At 39.6% G+C, this 18,573-nt stretch overlaps 1 protein-coding gene across 1 annotated transcript in view; it reads right to left on the reverse strand.

The window, feature by feature from the left end:
- hook2 (hook microtubule-tethering protein 2) overlaps positions 1-18,138 on the reverse strand; it is a 27,230-nt gene extending 9,092 nt beyond the window's left edge. The window contains exons 1-15 of the mRNA XM_015379398.1: positions 17,958-18,138; positions 15,952-16,034; positions 14,915-14,987; positions 14,768-14,818; positions 11,357-11,489; positions 11,134-11,201; positions 10,751-10,816; positions 8,970-9,050; positions 7,741-7,907; positions 7,468-7,608; positions 3,442-3,643; positions 3,195-3,305; positions 1,195-1,282; positions 1,053-1,119; positions 630-767 (exon numbers count right to left, since the gene is read on the reverse strand). Coding sequence (XP_015234884.1) covers positions 630-767; positions 1,053-1,119; positions 1,195-1,282; positions 3,195-3,305; positions 3,442-3,643; positions 7,468-7,608; positions 7,741-7,907; positions 8,970-9,050; positions 10,751-10,816; positions 11,134-11,201; positions 11,357-11,489; positions 14,768-14,818; positions 14,915-14,987; positions 15,952-16,034; positions 17,958-18,002 — 1,514 coding nt within the window. The 5' untranslated portion in view covers positions 18,003-18,138. The remainder of the gene's footprint in view (positions 1-629; positions 768-1,052; positions 1,120-1,194; positions 1,283-3,194; positions 3,306-3,441; positions 3,644-7,467; positions 7,609-7,740; positions 7,908-8,969; positions 9,051-10,750; positions 10,817-11,133; positions 11,202-11,356; positions 11,490-14,767; positions 14,819-14,914; positions 14,988-15,951; positions 16,035-17,957) is intronic.
- Between the last annotated feature and the right edge of the window lie 435 nt (positions 18,139-18,573).

Genomic DNA, 18,573 nt, shown 5'->3' on the forward strand with positions numbered 1-18,573 from the left:
GAATATAATATACAAGTTTCACTTTTTAAATGGAATTACTGAAATCAATCTACTTTTTCATGATATTCTAATTTTATGACCAGCACCTGTATGAGAATGCCTCAAATGTTTCCCTTTAAATCATATATCAACTCCACTGTAGGTAAAAAAAAACGTTTTAAGTGGAACTTTGTGCATCTGCTGTAAGCACCTGTCGTCCATTCCAGCGAGTGCGCCGCCTGGACGCTGAGCATGCTCACTCCACTCCTCTCCTCCTGTTACTGAGGATGCTTCCCACACCCTCAGCCTGGTGTTGCATTGGATACACACACATACACACACACAAACAGTCCACCCACATGTCCACATGCCCACAGGCATGTAAACACACACCCGCCATCGCACATAAACACACACTGAAGGGGCAATCTGGCTTTCTGCTGCCTGTCCTCCAGCCCAGCCCACACAGCTCCGCTCAACACACAGTCCAGAGGGTGAGTTGACATTTAGGCAGATATCACTCCTTCCCTCAGCCAAATCCACAATCTCATGTCCAGGAACGCACAATATGGTGGCCCCCAGAGGGGAACGGTTATCCAACGCTACTAAAAAAGTGGGTCTGCATAATGAATCCATCCACTAACTCCTACCTGTTCTGAGCTTCCAGGGTATTCTTGCTGCGCTGAGCCTCTTCTAGCTCCGCTTGGACCTTGACAAGTTTCTGTTGGTAGGTCTCCTCCTGAGCGCACAGCATTTTGTTCTCGCTCTGTAGACGTACAACGGTTTCCCTATCAAAGAAAGAACGGCGGAATGAGAGGAGGAATGGAAACAGGGCAGATGAGACTGAACGTGGAGGCTCTTATCTGACAACAGCCAGGCCAAATGGGCCGTGTGTTACAGTTTCACCGACCAGCTGAACATTCAACTTCCAAAAATAAACTTTAAAGACAGCATGATGAAAACAGCAGGGGGGTGGGGGGGCTACCAAAGAGGCCACAGCTATTAGGATCCACTATGCACACATGTCTACACATCCCAGATCACGTCCTCACAGCATTAATAAGTTTCCCTACTTTAGCTCTGTAGGCATAATCTCTGCAGCCAGGTTTCCCACAGTGACATCGCCGTCAGTCAAGTCTCCTACAGAAGGAATCAAACATGCAGCATTAACAGGTTTTACTAAAACTCAACCCAGTTCAAACCTGCACAGCTCACCTGCTCCACTCAGATAGCCCTGCTGGACCTGCGCACACCTCAGTTCATCGTTCGCCTCCCGCAGAGAATCTCTTTCTGCAATCAAACGCTGCACAGAAACAAAATATTGAAAACAAACAATCAAAAAATAAAAAAAGGTTTTAGGAATATTTAAAGTTCTGATTTGGTCAGTTTTTGTTTAATTCTTATAAAGCACATTTACTGGACAAATTTCCATCTAAGCTTTGAGGTTTATATACTAATCAAGAGCAGATTCTGTTAAGGTTTTAAGAAAATTCCACTTGGCCTTAAATAGAGGATAACTTTATAAATACAAATATAAAATATCATAACTTGTTGACAAAGTATGTTTGATTTTATTTTCTATTATCACAGTTTTTACCAGCTAAAAAATGCTTATATTCCCTTCCAGCCACTACAAACGGCAGCAGAAAATCCCAAAGAGCTTGGCTGGGTTGAGGGAACTATGGCTGGATCTACACACTGGAAAAACGATATTGAAATAAGTAAAAATGTCTTAAAAGGCATACTATGCAACGTTTTTCAGTCAATCAATGTGTTCCATAACGTTTTGGATAATTAAATGAGTCATTTCAGGTCGAACAAAGGTTTTCTCGGCCGCCCTGGTGGTCTGTAGGGGAAATACCGTACTTGCAATTGCAGGAGCACCGGCCCGCACCCACAGACTCAGAAGTCTCATGCATCGCGAGAGTCGGTCTTGCTTTACGGCGAGAACTGCTACACTCCCCCAGTGAAAGGCATGCTCGTTGCTAGTGCAGTGGCGATATTTGTGCAGTTATCATGGTGGAACCAGCGAGAATTTTCAAACTCGAAAATTGGAAGAAAATAGTCACTTACAGCAGTAGACATGGTGATTCGTTGCATTCGCCTGTCTGCTAATCTCAAAACAACCGCGCCTGGCTTGACGGAGAAACCAGGAGAACAGCTGAGCATATTTACGACAGTGCACTTTTACTTTCGCCCTCTGGGGGGAGCCTCACTGGAAAATCAACACCGGTTGCATAGTATACCTTTAAATTAAGTGTATTTATCCTAGATTTGAGTTGGTAAATGAGACAGTTTTCCAATGGAATGAGTATTTTTACTCTTAAAATAAGATAATTAGATAATATGCACTTGGAATAAGACAATGCAATTATGTTTTCTCATTTTAAGTGTAAATCGTCTTATTCCCTTGGCAAAATGTATCTTTTATCTCCTCAATCCAAGAACAAATGCACTTATTTTAAGAAAAAAAATGACTTATCTGGATTTAGATTTTTTCCTGTGCAGTGGCTGCTCCCCCTGTGGTACATGGGAGTCTACCACTCAGAACAGCTGTATTTAAAGCTAGGATCAGAAACCTGATTACAGCTAATAAAGCAAAGCCACTCTCTTCTCTTTACATCTACAAGAAAACAGGAAAGAGCGCCAGAAAAGGTCTGCCCTCACTTTGCACGATGTGCATCAAGGGCGTCAAAAATGCTCCCAACATGCTTCTTACTTCAATGAGCAGAAACATTTTGACGCTCACAATGCTTTCTGTGTGAATGCAGCACTGGATAAGACACCCCGTCTTCCTCTAAAAAGTATTCACGCCCCTTCTTTGGAAGACAAGGTTCTTTCCACACATTAGCTGGACTGAGATTACATTACACAGACTCTAATGATTAGGTTATTTATTAATGCTGATAGACTAAAGGAGAACATTCAACGCATAATGAAACCATCCATTTTTATTTTACTTCCCCCTTTTTTAGTGTTTGTTAATCACATAGAACCACAAAGAAGGACATGAAGTTTGTGGTTGCAATGTGGAAAATTGTTAAAAAACAAAAAAGGTCAAAAGGCCACTATAAGCCTATGCAGTGCATCCGTATATCTACCCGATGGACAATCAGGAAAATCTCCATCAGATCTCAGGAATCTTCAATAAATGACAGAACCGTGCAGATCAAGAAAGCATTTCTAGATGTTCTCGATGAGGTGCGTCAACTCACTTCTTTCTCCTTCAGCAGTGCGTCGTATTTGTCGTAAAGATTTTTGAACTCAAACTGCCACTTCTCAGCCTTCATGGCCTCTGCTGCATGCTTGGTGTGAAGCTCATGAGCCTAAAAAAAATAAAAAAAAGGGACAGTCTGCTGGAGCTTTCCAAGAAAACAGTGAATCTTTCCAAACACAATCAGCAGCCAGACTCAGTTTATCATCACTCAGATGGGCAAACAGATGAAGCAGCACGCAGCTTGCCTGTCTCTTGTAGGTGTCCAGCTGACTGCGAACGGAGTTGGCCCTGCGTAGCTCCTCCTCCAGCTCGCAGGTGCGCTGCATGTACACGGTGTTTCGCTCCTCCAGGAGGCGCACCTGTCTGCGCAGGTCTCCTAGATCTTCCAGCTTCCTCTTGTAGGTCTCTACTAGTGCTTCGAGCTGGTTCACCCGGTCAGACGAGTGTCTGTTGGGATATTTGGTTGACATAGTTTATTTTCAGAGACAAATGACATCGTCATAGAGTCAGGAACAGATACCGACGCAGATAAGTTGCCAGTTTCCTGATAACTCAAGAACCAAAAGACCATCGTCATATCTCAACAGAAAATAAACCCTCTGCCATCTCTTGGATTTGACCCGTCTCAGTCCTGTACTGTACACCTCGTTTCTTACAGCGCCTTTAGCCGTGATATTAGTTTTGGACACTGAGGACTGAAGTCATACTAGGCCGATTTTCTTTGAATATTGACAGTGGAAGGTGCAGTTTTCCTCTGTTGTACCACGCTTGGGGACAAAGGAATCCACAAACAGTCTCTTACCCTCTTTGCCGTCTTCTCTACCCCAGGGGAGATACATTAAGGAGAAGAAAGACAACATGGCTAAATGGATTTCATTACTTGACCCCTGCTCTAATGAAGTAGTCCTGAAACCAGGTTCAGGACCAGAATCTGCAGACCGATTGAAGGCTAAAAAGACCTTCTCAGAAATGCTACTCTATTTAGCAAAAATAGATCGTTCTGCAACATTTTCCCCCAAGTTAAAATAAAACTTTGAGATGCCAGAGACTGGAGCATCTGAGAGGAAAGGACATTAGCTTCCCTGCTGCAGACCTGGCATGCTAAGCTGCAAAACACTAGAAACAACTAAACCTTTTCCAAAAGGGAGATCAGATGTTACAGGTCTGGTAAACGTAAGGAAAGAGTCTCCAGCTAAACGATTTTGATTTAGATGATTTTTGGTCATTTCAGGTGTTTATTATCATGTAAGGCAAGCTAACATGAAGCCAATGGTTACCGCATGGTACCCCATGCTGACAATACTGAGCATTTGTTTATAAAGTTAAAACAACCTTTATTTCACTAAAGAATTAAAGACTAATGTAACATTCACGAATTTCCTCATATTCTAATTACATCTAATTACAAAAATGTGACAAAAAAGTTCTTTTTAAATGAGTTCCCTTCTGTCTGCTAGCTGTTAGCTCAATTGTTTCATAAGCCAAGCATAAGGAAGCTAGGTGGGCCTTAGCTTTAACTATTCAACTAAAATATTATTTAACTCTTGGATTTGCATTGTGAACTGGTTTGAACACATTCCAATTCTTCTAAATTAGTTCAAGAAACAAAGTTTATCTTAAAAAAACTGGAATGAGGTCAAAACTGTGAATCACTGCATGATTTTATTGATTATGATTTTTTTCCTTGTGTACATATTAGATTAGTTTAGTGGAGCTTTACTAGTTAAGTCAAACGTTTTTAACTAAAATATGCTTACCTTGGAGCTTTTGTTTTCCAAAACACAGCAAATTGGGAGTGTTTTCACAGACAGTCAGGCTATTACATAAAGGTCTTAAAAAGTAATTACAATCCTGAAATCTGGTCCCATTTTTACACATTAAAACCTCAAACTATCAAGTAACATACTGGGATAACAAGGAATCACAGATTTAACAGGTTTGACTAATAAAACCTGATGACTTTATCATAATTTAATGCATAACCTTCTATCCCAACACCTCTAAATAAAACCTAATAAGTACACAGGCTCCACCTCTGTGTGAATAAAAGACGACTATCTGTTGGCTTTAAGCAGGAGGCCATGTAGCAGATGCAGTAAACAGAAGGTAAGACAGCATAATATAATGTAACATCAGTAACGGCTTCTTGCAATGTATTAAAAATGAGCTGATTAGATAAGAAGCATGCATTTAAGCCTCATATTTTAGTGATATACCGGTATTTGCAAAAAGAAAACTTTTCGGAGGGCATTGAAGTTTTGATCAAGTCGCAGCCAATATGTTTTGCCTGATCAATAAATGTAACTTTTAGTTATAAAACCTTTTTTTAAGACTGAAACATATTCCAGTTATTAAAACCATATGCCTTGCATACCAATTGCACAGAGTGTGGTACTCCAGTCATCAGGGGCTGATGCCCTGCATGATTTAAATGTGTGTTTTCTGTCCTAACAGCTTATTCAAATGACTCAATCAGCGCCACAGCATGTTTTCAACCTCCCCAGGAACTGGCTAATTACCAATAAATTTAATTAAGGTGTGATGAGCCAGGGTGACGTCTAACATATTCACGACACAACCTCTTGAGAACTACATATGGACACCGCTGACGTATGTATTCAGCCTGTTAGGAGTCCCACTGTCCACAAAGGACACAACATGTAGATTTATTCTAAGACTAAACAAAGACGGGCTCATTGAAGTATTATACTTTAAAAAATTAAGTGTATGCCTATCAGTTTTACTTGGAATAAGTGTGTTTTCTCTTGTTTTGAGCAGGTAAGTAATTGTCTTATTCCAATGGCCATCAGCCAATTGAATAAATACATAATTTACATTTAAAACATTATTTTTCAGCTCAAATTAAGGGCAAATATATTTATTTTAAGACATTCTTACTTATTTTTAGATTACCATTTGCAGCGTTTCTACTGGGCAACTGTATGAATTGCAGAAAACAAATGATTGAAAACATCACCCCCATGGTGACGCACAGTGCTGACAGCATTATGCTTTGGGAAAAAACACCTGATAGAGTTGATGTAATGATGACGTGCTTGAATTAAGAGTGAGCCTTGCAGATAACCTTTTAGAGGTGGTGAAAGATCTGTATTACAGGCAAGTGGAATGACTTGAATCAAAGCATATTTGTTCATTAGAATGGCCTAGTCAAAGCACAGAAGAACTTTTTAAACAACTGCGGCGAAATTTGAAAATTATTCTAAAACAGCTTCTATTATGCAACAATCACCAATTTATTGATGTATTAATCAAAATCCTAAAACAATACAATTAAATCATTTTTTTGGGAAGTAAAAAAGATGGTAAAGTTGTAGGAAAGTGGCCGTTCCAAACGTCGCATTTCTGAATTCTCCCGAGTGGTGCACGACTTTACACGAGTGAATAAAGTGAATGTGATCGGTTCGATTATCGAGAGGACAGCATTGTTGTGGCGGAAGGCTCACAAGTAAGTTTGATTGTGGCCGTTTTGTCGGAAGCATCTGGTTAACCAGTTAGCAACTTAGTGCTAGTAGGTTCCCAATGGGAAATTCCATTGGGACCAAGTGGCACTTAGCAACAACATTGTCAAGGAACGCTATGGACAGCGGAAACATGCAAGAGGAGGAGAGTTTTGTGTCGGAGGTCGTGGATGAGTCTCCTCCATTGTACATTTTTTATTTAGAGGAGGAAAGCGGGGACGAAGTTGTTGTGGAAGAGGACGCCAGGGTGGCAGAAGCTTGGTTTGGTGTAGAAGGCTTACAGCCGTACATGTTTCAGCCCTTGCCTCGCAACGCTACCAGTTCTGTTAGCTTAAGGCTGACGTATAACTAACTGGCCTGCATAAGATAATGAAAAAATAAATAAATAAAAAAATAAAAAATACAGATTTTAAGAAATTATAAAAATGTTCTAAATAGAGAGTACATGTTTACAAGTTTCAGCCAGAATTATTTGAAATTTAAATATGATTTCCTGAAGACTAAAAAGACAAGGGGCATAAATCTTGGTTTGTTGGCCAATCTAAACCATCAATGAACTGGATGAAACAAGCTGCAAAGCAAGAACAGAAACCCTCACAGTCCATGTGACTCAACCGCCTTGTGGTCATAATTACAGCAGTTTCACTCAGTACTATCAGTTTCTTAAAAGTAGAAAAAGTTTCCTTCATTTCATCATCTGAAGCTTATATTTAAAGATGTGCAGATCACTGCTGCAGCGCTCATGATTGATCCATTCAGAAGTTGGAGAACAGGAGTGACTTCTGCTCTCACCTGAGGATGTCCATCTCATCTTTGAGCGCCTGGGCTTCGTGCGCCAGACTCGTCAGTTCTTCGTTCCTGTGCTGCAGGTCGGCCACCTCCTGCTCCAGCATGTCTGCACGTACGCGCAAGTCATCTCTGCTGTTCTCCAGCCTGAGACACACGGTGGTTAATGTGGCTTAGTCGAGTCATTGCGAAAAACACAACCGACCGAGATGACTCAGTGCATACACAAGTGGGTCTAGAAAATTAGCTCAATCACATTCTCACACCCAACTTTTGTACCTGTAATTCTCCTCCTGCAGCTGCTCCATCTGACTCTGCAGCAGCAACAGCTTCTTGCCGGTGATGGCCGTGGCAGAGGCGTCCAGAGAGTCGCTGCGGCTCAGCCTCTCTCTCATGGAACGGATCTCGGCCTGCAGGGACGACCTCTCCTCCACACCCAGCGACAGCTGCCGGAACAGAGGGAAACTTTATCCCAACCATTACCAATGGAGATTTAGTGAAAAATAAGGTGTCCCGACAACAAAATGCAGCAAAAAAAAAAAAAAAAAAAATCTGTAGCAGTGGAAAGCAGGGAACGGCAACCCTGATCTGAAACAAAAGGCAAAACATTACCAAGCACATAAATGTAAAGAAGACGAAATTGTTGAATTAGTGCCGGCAGATTAATATGCAGAAGCAAACTCACCAGGCTTAATGCAAAAAAAGGTCTCTAAACACAAGCTTTACTGTAAGTTCACAAGCTCTGTCGTCAATGCTGTTGTCAGCTGACATTCCCAGGCAGAGAAAAGCTCCCCTTAAGGTTTAAAAAAGATCCCCATGCTAAGATTAGACACAATAGATAACCAAGACCACTAGAACTGCTGCTTTTTAGCTGAAGTAACTTAAGCTGAATACAGCAGAGGTCTATTAAACATGTTATATCAGGATAAGGAAGTTAACAATTAGACAATTCTGCATAAAAATCATCCAAAAAATAGTGAGATTAAACTTTTTGTGGTTGTATTTCCACAGCGAAAGACTGCGCTGAACTTTAAGGACAGATTGCATGTTTTAGCCCTGGGCCAGTAACAGTAAATAGCTCCTAAAACAACACCAGTGACTAATTCCCAATGTGTGGGCTGAGCAAGTAAACAAACAGGTGGGCTGAGAGCAGCACAAATTATTGTTGGCTACTGATCCATCCCAAGGCTATGTGTCAGTTTCATCTAGATGTTATGCAACTATTGACAAGAAAGTATGTTTAAGGGGGGGAAAATAAATAACTCAGCCCTTTCTCAGCCATTGGTTCACAACTAAGCCGAGAGACAATCAATAGAGTTCAAAGCACATAGTTGTGAGATAGGACTTTAAAAACATGGCTGTGGTACAGCAGATTAAAGCTGCACCAATGGATCCTTTTCTGGAACATCTGAAAATCTGGATCTCTCTGAAAGCTGAATATAAGTGTAGTGAAGAGCTTTATAAAACTGATTTATGATTCTAAATCTTAAAGCAAAATATTAGCTAACCTGGTGTTCAAGATCTTTACAGCGCTGGATTAGGTCCTCCTTCTCATCTGGTTCCTCGCTCAGATAGTAATACTTCCTGGACTGTAAGTGGACACAGAAGAAATATCATCTGATTTAGAGCACACAATGCATTGAAACGCATACAGACCCTTTTAAAGTTTTCCCAATTCAGAGTGTATGAACACAGCAAAAGAAATAAAAAAAAACATAGTGAAAAGTACAATGCAGTGGCAGAATAGAGGCAGGAAAAGAACATTTCAAAAAAACCTTAAACTAGAGATCTGAGTGGTCTGGGTGGTTGATACACTGACAATGTCTGTCATGTATTTTGCAGCTAAGACATTCAGTGATTTACAGACTAACAGAAGTATTTTAAAGTCTATTATCCGACACTACAAGCTGAGCTCTTAAGGCTAGTGAGGACACTGGCAGCAGCATTCTGGATCAGCTGCAGCTGTCTGATCCACTTTTTACGCAGAACTTTGAAGACAATCAATTCTGCATGAATCCTGCAAAAACATTATCATCCTAGCGTCATTTAATCCTGGAGATGTTCTTTAGATCAGCGGTCCCCAACCACCGGGCCGCGGACCGGTACCGGTCCGTTGGTCATTTAGTACCGGGCCGCAAAGAAAAAAGTATATATATATAATTTATCGACAGTCAGAGTCTGAGTGATGTTTTATTTTGAAAAATATAAAAAATAGCGGTATTCTCTCCCAATTACATCAGTCGGTGCATCTGTGCCTCTTGACACAGGTTAATTCAGTTCAAACTCATCCCATCTATAACATCCTATGTTTGTGAAGCGGGATTTTCTGCGGTTACAGCGACCAAAACAAAACTACGGAGCAGACTGAACATCAGGAGCACACTTTGTGTGTCATTGTCTCCGATTACGCCTAGATGGGACCGGCTTGTTGTTTTATTTTTATGCTGTTTGTATGTGATTTTATGGCAGTCGTATAATTTTACTTCGTATTTACCCCCCCCCCCCGGCCGGTCCGTGAAAATATTGTCTGACATATAGCGGTCCGTGGTGCAAAAAAGGTTGGGGACCGTCTTTACGAGCCTCTGAAGGTTCAGGTCTGAGTTTATCACATCACCCATGATTTATGGCCTGATTGGTGGTTTCTAGATAAAGTAACCAACGCTATATGCTAACCTTTAATCCCTCTATGGTGACATGGTAATGTAAAACTATGGGTCATCTGCATAGTTATGGTAACTTAATTTGTTATATTTTGAAATTTAAGTTAGGAGGAGCAAGTAGATATGGAATGAAAGGGGCCCTCATAAGGAACCTTGGGGAACGCCACAAGTGATTTTGTGGTCTACTAGTTAAAGTTACATACAGACACAAAAAAGTCCCCGTCCTTCAAGTAGGAAGGACAGGCAGCCTGGGGGGAAAACCTGACAAAAGGGAGGATTTTTGTTAGACACTCATCTGACCGGGTGAACCAGCTCGAAGCACTAGGGGGACTTTATTAATAGATTTAAATCACACATAATGACAGAGGAAACTTTCTTAAAGAAAGCTGTGTGGGGAAAACGTGGAGACAGCAGAAAGAAGAGCTTAGAAGTATGATTTATTTTAAGCTTTTTTCATTTATTTGGTTAAAATAAAACATCTTATACAAATATTAAAGTAAAAGTGGACTTGAATCAGTAATTGTGTGATTTCTACAGGTAGCCAACTGTACTGATTTTATTTGGAGGCATGAAAGAATCTCTTTCCTCTTAATTCATAGCTGACTCATGTTCAGCTCTGTGAATTTTACCTGGTAGTCAAAGTCCCCGTAAGTCTCTGGACTTCCTGGTTCAGATGAAGGTTCTTTTGCTAAAAGCTGAAAAAAAGGATCAGAAAACAAGCTTGAGTTAAAGAAAACCTGAGAATCTCATTGACAGGAGCGACATTTAAAGACAATCCTCCTAAGCTTTATTTTTATTACATTAACTCCTACTGTGTTGGCCCTCAAAACACTAAATCTATTCTTAGAATGGAATAAAGCAGCGTTTGAGGGGAATTATTTCAATCAAATGTTTATCCGTACTTCTTTCCTTATGAACCAAACACATGACTAACAGCTGGATTAATAAAAGAAGAAAGAAAAAAAAAAAGGAGAGAAGAGAACAGGGAGGATAAATGGCGATGCTCACTCACCTCCTGAATGGCTGTCATCACAACATGCTGGACAGATTCCTCAAGTGTCATAATCTGCTGGATTTGCTCTGCGTTTGGGAGATGACAACAATAGCTGTTAATGCGCTGCCAAAAAACAGATTAACTCAGACTGTTTCCTAAAATAAAGCACAGGTTCTATCATCAGAGCATCTGTTTAACAGACTATTTTAGACCAGTTAAAAAAAAAAAAAATATATCGTACCTTGCTTCTTTTCACAACTGACAGCACAGCCCAATACAAGCTGCAGCAGCTTTCCCAGCTCAGTCACATCTCCCATCTCGCCGATGAGGCTCACATCTGGTAAATGCTCATCCGAGACCTGCTGACCAAGCACCTGGATCACGGCACAGGAAGGAGAGACAATAAAATTCCTGACATGAACCAAACAGGGTAAAAGAGAAGCACAGGTGCAGCTCAAAGAAGCTGAACATCAAAAAAAGGTTTGTTTTTCGCAGCAATTAAATAGAGTTACAGCTATTAGTTTATCCGGGATGTAAACAAAGAAAAATGCAGAAATATTTTGCCTTCATCCTGAAGAAACAATCTCTTGGAAGAACTAAGGCAACTGGTGATTAACAGGGTGCTGCAATATAGCATTTTTAATGGAAGTTAAAAAGTGCACAAGCACAAAGAATAACCAAACAATGAGAAGACTGTTAAAATCAGTTAAGGTCCATGTTTCAGTAGCCACCATGCCAGATATTTCCACAACATCAGCTCATGTTTTGTATTTCTAATGTTAAGCCAATGAATGAGGTAAGAAGCATCTGAAGTGGATTGAGGTTGATCAGTGGTCCTAAAATGCTTTTATTCCAGAGTGAAGTTTGCGTTTAATTTGGATTTAAAGGATTCAGTCCTGATGCCAAAGAAAAGATACAGAATCCATGTTGCATGAAGGTCAGTGTGAAGATAGATGTGGGGTGCCATGTTATCTATTATGCCAAGTTTAAAAAAGAGTTTTCACTCTACCCTGAGTGGAAAGCAGATACTCAGAGTGTAAGAAACAGGGGGTAGAACTACTCAGAGTTTTTGGTTCGCTAAAAATCTGCATCTAATAAACTCTGAGTTAAGCATATAAGAGGCCTTCATCCATGGAACATAAATAACATGATTTATCGTGGCAGCGGCAGAAAAAAGGCCTATAAGGACTCAATTTGTGGCCACCCCCCCAGCACCTAGCGACAGAGAAGGAAAGGTGGACTGAGTCCTTGAAAGCGTGCATCCTCTGGCTGGGGGCGTGGCCTCAAACTGAGCTGTTAAAGGAGCAAAGTGGATTGACAAACATTTAAGCCTGAGATTCAACATTAAGCAACTTTCAACCTTCATAAAATATTTTCATAACTTTTGGTGAGTATACATTGCGTATACATTTTTTTTTTTTTTGGTGCGTTCAAAATGTGTCTAGCTGCCACATAACAGGCAACAATTGTTGACCTTATTCCCAGAAATCTTCATGTGTAGAAGTTCTTCATACCGAACATATAATAGTAATATGAAAATGCTCCATACAAATGTTATTTAAACATACATCTTTATTAAAGAATCTTCAGAATATTTGCAGCTCAACCTGAACAGGTTCCTCCAGAAAAGGACACTGCATTCCAAGCACTTCCTTGTGCAGATCTCAGCTAAACGTAGAAACTACTCAGGGTTTGTCCAAACAACCCTTGGGTTGTTTTTCAGAGAGTATTCTGGTGTCATCATTTTTACTATGGGTAACTGCTTGGTACTTTTCTAAAATGGAAAAGCAAATGCATGCAGGAATTTAACCCATAACTTACTCTGGATTGCAGCTCTTGTAAAATGGGACACAGGTGTTTGTCAGTAGTTGTTTTCTCAAGTCTAAAGTAAACACAGCAACCTTTAGAGGACTTGATGGTTCTCTCTGCTTCACGGAGAATCAGAGTTTGTTCTTGAGCAGAACCTGCTTTAACAACTACAGTATCCCTACAAACCTTCCTAAACTTACTATATAGAGTATCGTACAGGAAATGGAAGACACCATAGCCAGCAGATGCACATGTTGGTTATTAATGTAAAAAGGACCCCTAATGGAGTAATGCACCTCTATAATGAACAATATATAGACAATACATCACTCTGTTTAAGGAATCTTGATAGTATGAGCTTCATACCATCTACTTTATGAGGAGTGGCGGCCTAGTGGTCAGGGCACAGAGCTTGGAATCCTTGGTTCTGAGTTTGAGCCCCACTCCCACTCTCTGAGCAAATACCCTTAAGGGCTGGTTATACTCTTGCTGCAGTGTGTCGCAGTGAGCTTGACGCAGACATTTTTGATTTATGCTCAATTTTGAAGAGTGGTCTGTGCTACACACTGTGGGTCTAGATATGGCCAAGGCGATGAGGAAGTGGGGGCGACTTTAGTCTGACAACGGAGGGACATGAGGGCGAAAAATAGCGGGGATCCAAGTGGAAAAGGGATCCCAGCATTCTCACGCACCTCGATCTTCTAGCTGGTCAGACTTCACGATTTGTTTGGTGCAATTACGCTCATAAAAGCAAAACAAGCCTCTCTCCCGTCTGCAACACTGTCTGCGGTCCGTTACAAGTTTGGAGAGGGGCAGCGGAGCGTCTGCGGAGGGGGGTCGGGACGGCTTTTTCTTCACTGCGACACCTACGTAGAGGACCTGGTTTCGAAGTATAATACCCCATTTACAGTACATTTGACAAACCGATCCATGCTGAGACCGGTCCGAGCTCGGATCAGTTAACCAGGCCGAGCTCGGGTCTGACGACAGTTTACACATAACGCTATCTCGGTTCTTCGACTCCTCGCCTCCTAGTGACGATCAGCGGTATCACTGCCAGTATTGAAGGAGGAAATCAAGCAGTTGGTGGTGGTAATGCACCAAAAGTGGTTTGCCAACTGCCATAAAACACAAGAAGAAGAAGAAGACGAAGAAGGAGGGAATCAAGCAAATCAAAATGGGGGCACCCGTCAAATTCAGAAAGTTATGCTTGAAATATTATTGCTGTATTTCGATATTATTATTTAAAATGTTGCGTGGAAAAGATTTCGATTGTTGTTTATAGTTGTTCTTCTTCTTCTGTTTTGTGTTGGTTGGCAAGCAACTTCCGGAGGGGCATTACCGCCAACTACTGGAATGGAGTGTGAATCGGGATGTGCAGCCAGACGGAGATGATGCGTTCTGCTCATGCACTATTGTTATCAGAGAACCGAGCCAGGGAAAAACCGAGCCGAGCCCACTTCTGGAACTGGTCTGCAGTTAGCGCAGTCCGGTTGTGTCTAGCTCGGTTCAGTTCAGTTTACTTTCCATTTACACATGATAAGTTATCTCAGTTACTGAGCTCGGACTGGTCTCGGCATGGTTTTTCAAGGGTAGTGTAAATAGGGTATAAATCAGCCTTTAACCCCCGATTGCTCCCAGGGCTCCCTACAGTGGCAGCCCACTGCTCCCCAAGGGGATGGGGTATATGCAGAGGTAAATTTCTCCAATGTGAGATCAATACATTTCAATAATACTATTTATTATTATTATTCAACTTTTTAATCAGACTATTATAATAAATTAACATTTAATGGTATTTCAATTGACTGATGTATTGAGAAAGCTGCTAAAACCTACTTACATCGTGGTAATATTCCAGCATGCTTTTCAGGATCTTCTTCAAGTTGCTGACCTAGAAAGACAGAACAGTTTTGGTGTTTTGATTTTACACAAAGCCGAAGACAAAGGACGGTAAACGCTAAATATAGTCTGCTGCTTCACAAATTACCTTCAGGCGCCAGTTAGCTTCGCTGTCCTCCTTGATCCTGCCGAGCCAGGTCTCATTAAACCAAGAGGGGTCTCTGTTCATGAGAACACAGGAGAGCCACAGTACATCTCTGGATACCATAATACACAGGAAGTCACAGCAGTAAAAGCAGCCTAAATCTGCTTGGTTCTTTTAGACCCAATGACATCCGAGTACAGTTACCCTCCTCTGCATGGGCTGCCACTCCATCATTGACCCAGTTTTTAATCTTTTATTTAAACCCTTCTTCTCCCAGAAGTACGCACACACAAAAAAAAAACAGCTTCAATGTTCTTTAAAACAAAAATTGGAAGCACAACTGTTAATCTTTTTTGGATTATTTGTCTAATCCACCCAGGCTTAATGGTATATATAGAGCTTTCATACATAGATATCCCCCCCAACCCCCCAGTTTTTGGATAGATGTCAGTTAGAAAGCAGCACGAGAACCATGAATGCTTCTATAGCCATTAGCAAGACACCTTATTTGAAATGATAGAATAAATATCTTCCTCACATCTTTAGCCAGGAATCCCTTGAAAAGGATCTTTTTTTTTTCCCTTTTTCTTCTTCTATCTCTATGAGAATATCTTGCTTAAATAAAGCCGAAAAACAAACAAAAAACTTCTGAAATTTCCTCAATCATGGTCCAAATTGATGGATTATTAAGTAAAAGAAAAATAACCAAGTTCTGCCAGATAGTTAAATATCTATCTAGGATTTAATCAGGACGTTTTTCATGTAAATGGTATTATATGTTTTAAATTAGGAAAAAAAAACTAACAAAAAAACAAAAAACATGAAATTAGAAAAAGAAAATAAGATTCATGTATGTTGTATAATCGCTACATAAAAAAACATCAGTCGAAATAAAGCATTCAAAGCTGTCGCATACATTTCCTCCTGACCAGAAGATGTAGACTTCCCGGAACTATAAACAATTTTTAAAAACTATTTGATTCAAGTCCTTCCTGAGCAGTGATCAGAACAGCATGACAACAATAAGTAAACAAGCTTACATTCTGTGGAGCACGTGAGCAATGGCCACTCCACTTGTTAGCTCCTGCTTGCCATCACATGATGGAGCCTGAAATGTCTGCAACTGAGAATAAAAAACAACATTAAATGTTAGATTGTAAGCAAGCAGATTTTAAACCACTGGATTCTACAAAATAACAAAAAAATAAAGAAAAAAGATTCAGCAGAAATGAAACCAAAGCTATGAAAAAAATATTCAATACTACTTAATAATAATAATAATAATAATAATAAATCCAATTTGTACCGCACTTTTCATTAAGAAAAATCTCAAAGTGCTAGCCATGGAGCATTTACATGGAGCACTTCAAGCCATGGAGCATTTACAGTACATTAAAAACCTCTCAGCTTAGGGCTATTTTTCTTAGCATATTCCTTAAATATATTTCCATTATTAGTTCATTATAGCCTCTACAATGTAAAAAATGTTAATCTAAAATCTAAGTAATTTTTCTTAAAATAAGTGCATTTTGTCTTGTATTGAGGTGGTGAGTGAGACACTGCCAATGGAACAAAACAACAATTTACATAAAAAAAAAAAAAGAAAAACTCTTGCATTGTCTTAATACAAGTGCATATTATCTGATTATCTTATTTTAAGAGTAAAAATACTCATTCCATTGCTAAATCCCCTTATTTACGTACTCAAATTAAGGGGAAATACACTTAATTTAAGAATTTTAAACACTAGATTGTTTTTGCACTGATCAACGTTTCTCTTATAAAGGGAAAAATACCTGTAATCTTTCAAACTTTTTCACATTTTATCATTTTTAGGGCTGTAGCTCACAATTATTTTGCAAATCGATAAATGTAATTGTTTTTTGAATTAATCGAGTAATAATTGGACAACCAAAAGGCTCCTTAAGGAAGACAATTTACTTAATTAAAAGAGATGAAACATTTTTGTTTCACCCGGATTGAACATATTGAAAGACCAAAAAAAAAAAGTTTTTATCTTAAATACTTACATATTGTTTTTTTAACAATTTTGATATAATTACTGCACAAAGTGGGTTGCTCTGTCAGTTAAAGGAATACTGAATAGTTGACGATTATTTCAATACCTGTTTAATCACGATTAATCCGATTATTTGTTTCAGCCCTTGTTTTTACAAACTAAAAACTTCTGGGTTTTTTTTATCCTCCAGAAGTTCTTGATCCATGATCTTAATAAGAATATTTCCTTAAATTCCTCATAATGAGGTTAGCTATGGAGGATAGTAAGCATACAATTAATTGTATGGCAAATAAATAAAGAAGCTAATTAAAAGAGAGATATACATTTATGTCTCACTGTATAATTTAATTTCTACCTACATTTATTGTATTGTTGTGGGGCAATTAATTGTATGCTTATTTATTTATTGAGAATTTATTTATTTCTGTATTTATTTTTAAATATGGTAGAGCTGGTCCTCCATAGCTAACATGGGTTATATATGTATATATATATATGTGTGTGTGTTTGTGGTAACAAAGAAAATTATAACATTTTTTCAATAATATTTATTTTTTTTTGCATTAGATCTCGTGTTTCACATCCACCCTAAAGGACAGATCTAAACACTTCCAAAGGACTCCAGATTTAACTTGTGCTCACAAGTGTTTCAATAAAAGCCAGAAAGGTGGATTTTCCTTCGAGATTTAGAAAGTTAACATGTTGGAAGTTTAATGTTAATGTTAGCTTAGTTGGTTAATGTTAGTGTTTATTTACTGAGCGGCTAACTTTGCTGACACCACAGTCCGTTTGGAAAGCAGACTGCCAGGACCAAAATGTCCTATTTGTTAACAGCTAGTTAGCAAATAACACAGCCTCTAAGTCTACCTACTGCTTTAATGTGAGCATAGATGGTAAAAGACAACGCTCTCCATCTGTCGCCTTCAAAAACTCAAGGCTTCACGTTTATTTGCCGAACACCTGCTGTCACCTGTTAGCCCCGGGGAGGTTAGCCTGGCTGGGCAGCCTTGCTAACTTCACACTTACCCAGGTTAACAGCGAGTCACAGAGGTTAGCTTTATCCAGACTCATTGTGCCGTCGCGGGGTTCTGAAAAACGACAGACTGAACCTTCACCGATTCCTCAGCGGCTGAGTTTGTTTCCCCCTTCCCGACACCTTCCACGTCAGGCAATGGCCTCCCTGCGCTGCTCCAGTCCGTATCGCGTTTCAACCCCCTCTTCTAATGTACTCGTGAGCTTCCGTAAGACCGCCGTTCCCATGGAAACGGATTATGCCATGGGTTTCTGGCGGCCGAAAATCATTGTAATTTAGGAATATTAATAGTCAGCTCAGTCAGTGTTTCAGTTATTTTACTGATATGAAGCTTCTTATTTTAATGTAAAACATAACAGGGTTCTATGGCAAACTGTAATATAGGAAAAAATAATTTAAAAAGAAATACATAAAAAACAAGGTAGCAACACACCTTTTCACATTTAATGGGTTTTATTGAGATCTTAGTATTTTAATGAAAGTGGAAAATAAAACATATGGTCAGACAAGACAAAAGCACAATGAGAAAACACAATATTTTATGGAGAACAAACTCCATCCCTAATCCGATTGTAAAACAAGTTGGTGGAAGTGTCATAATGAGGGGAT

Source organism: Cyprinodon variegatus, unplaced genomic scaffold (genome assembly GCF_000732505.1).
Source record: "Cyprinodon variegatus isolate N-32 unplaced genomic scaffold, C_variegatus-1.0 Scaffold190, whole genome shotgun sequence".
In the NCBI taxonomy this organism is placed as follows: domain Eukaryota; kingdom Metazoa; phylum Chordata; class Actinopteri; order Cyprinodontiformes; family Cyprinodontidae; genus Cyprinodon; species Cyprinodon variegatus.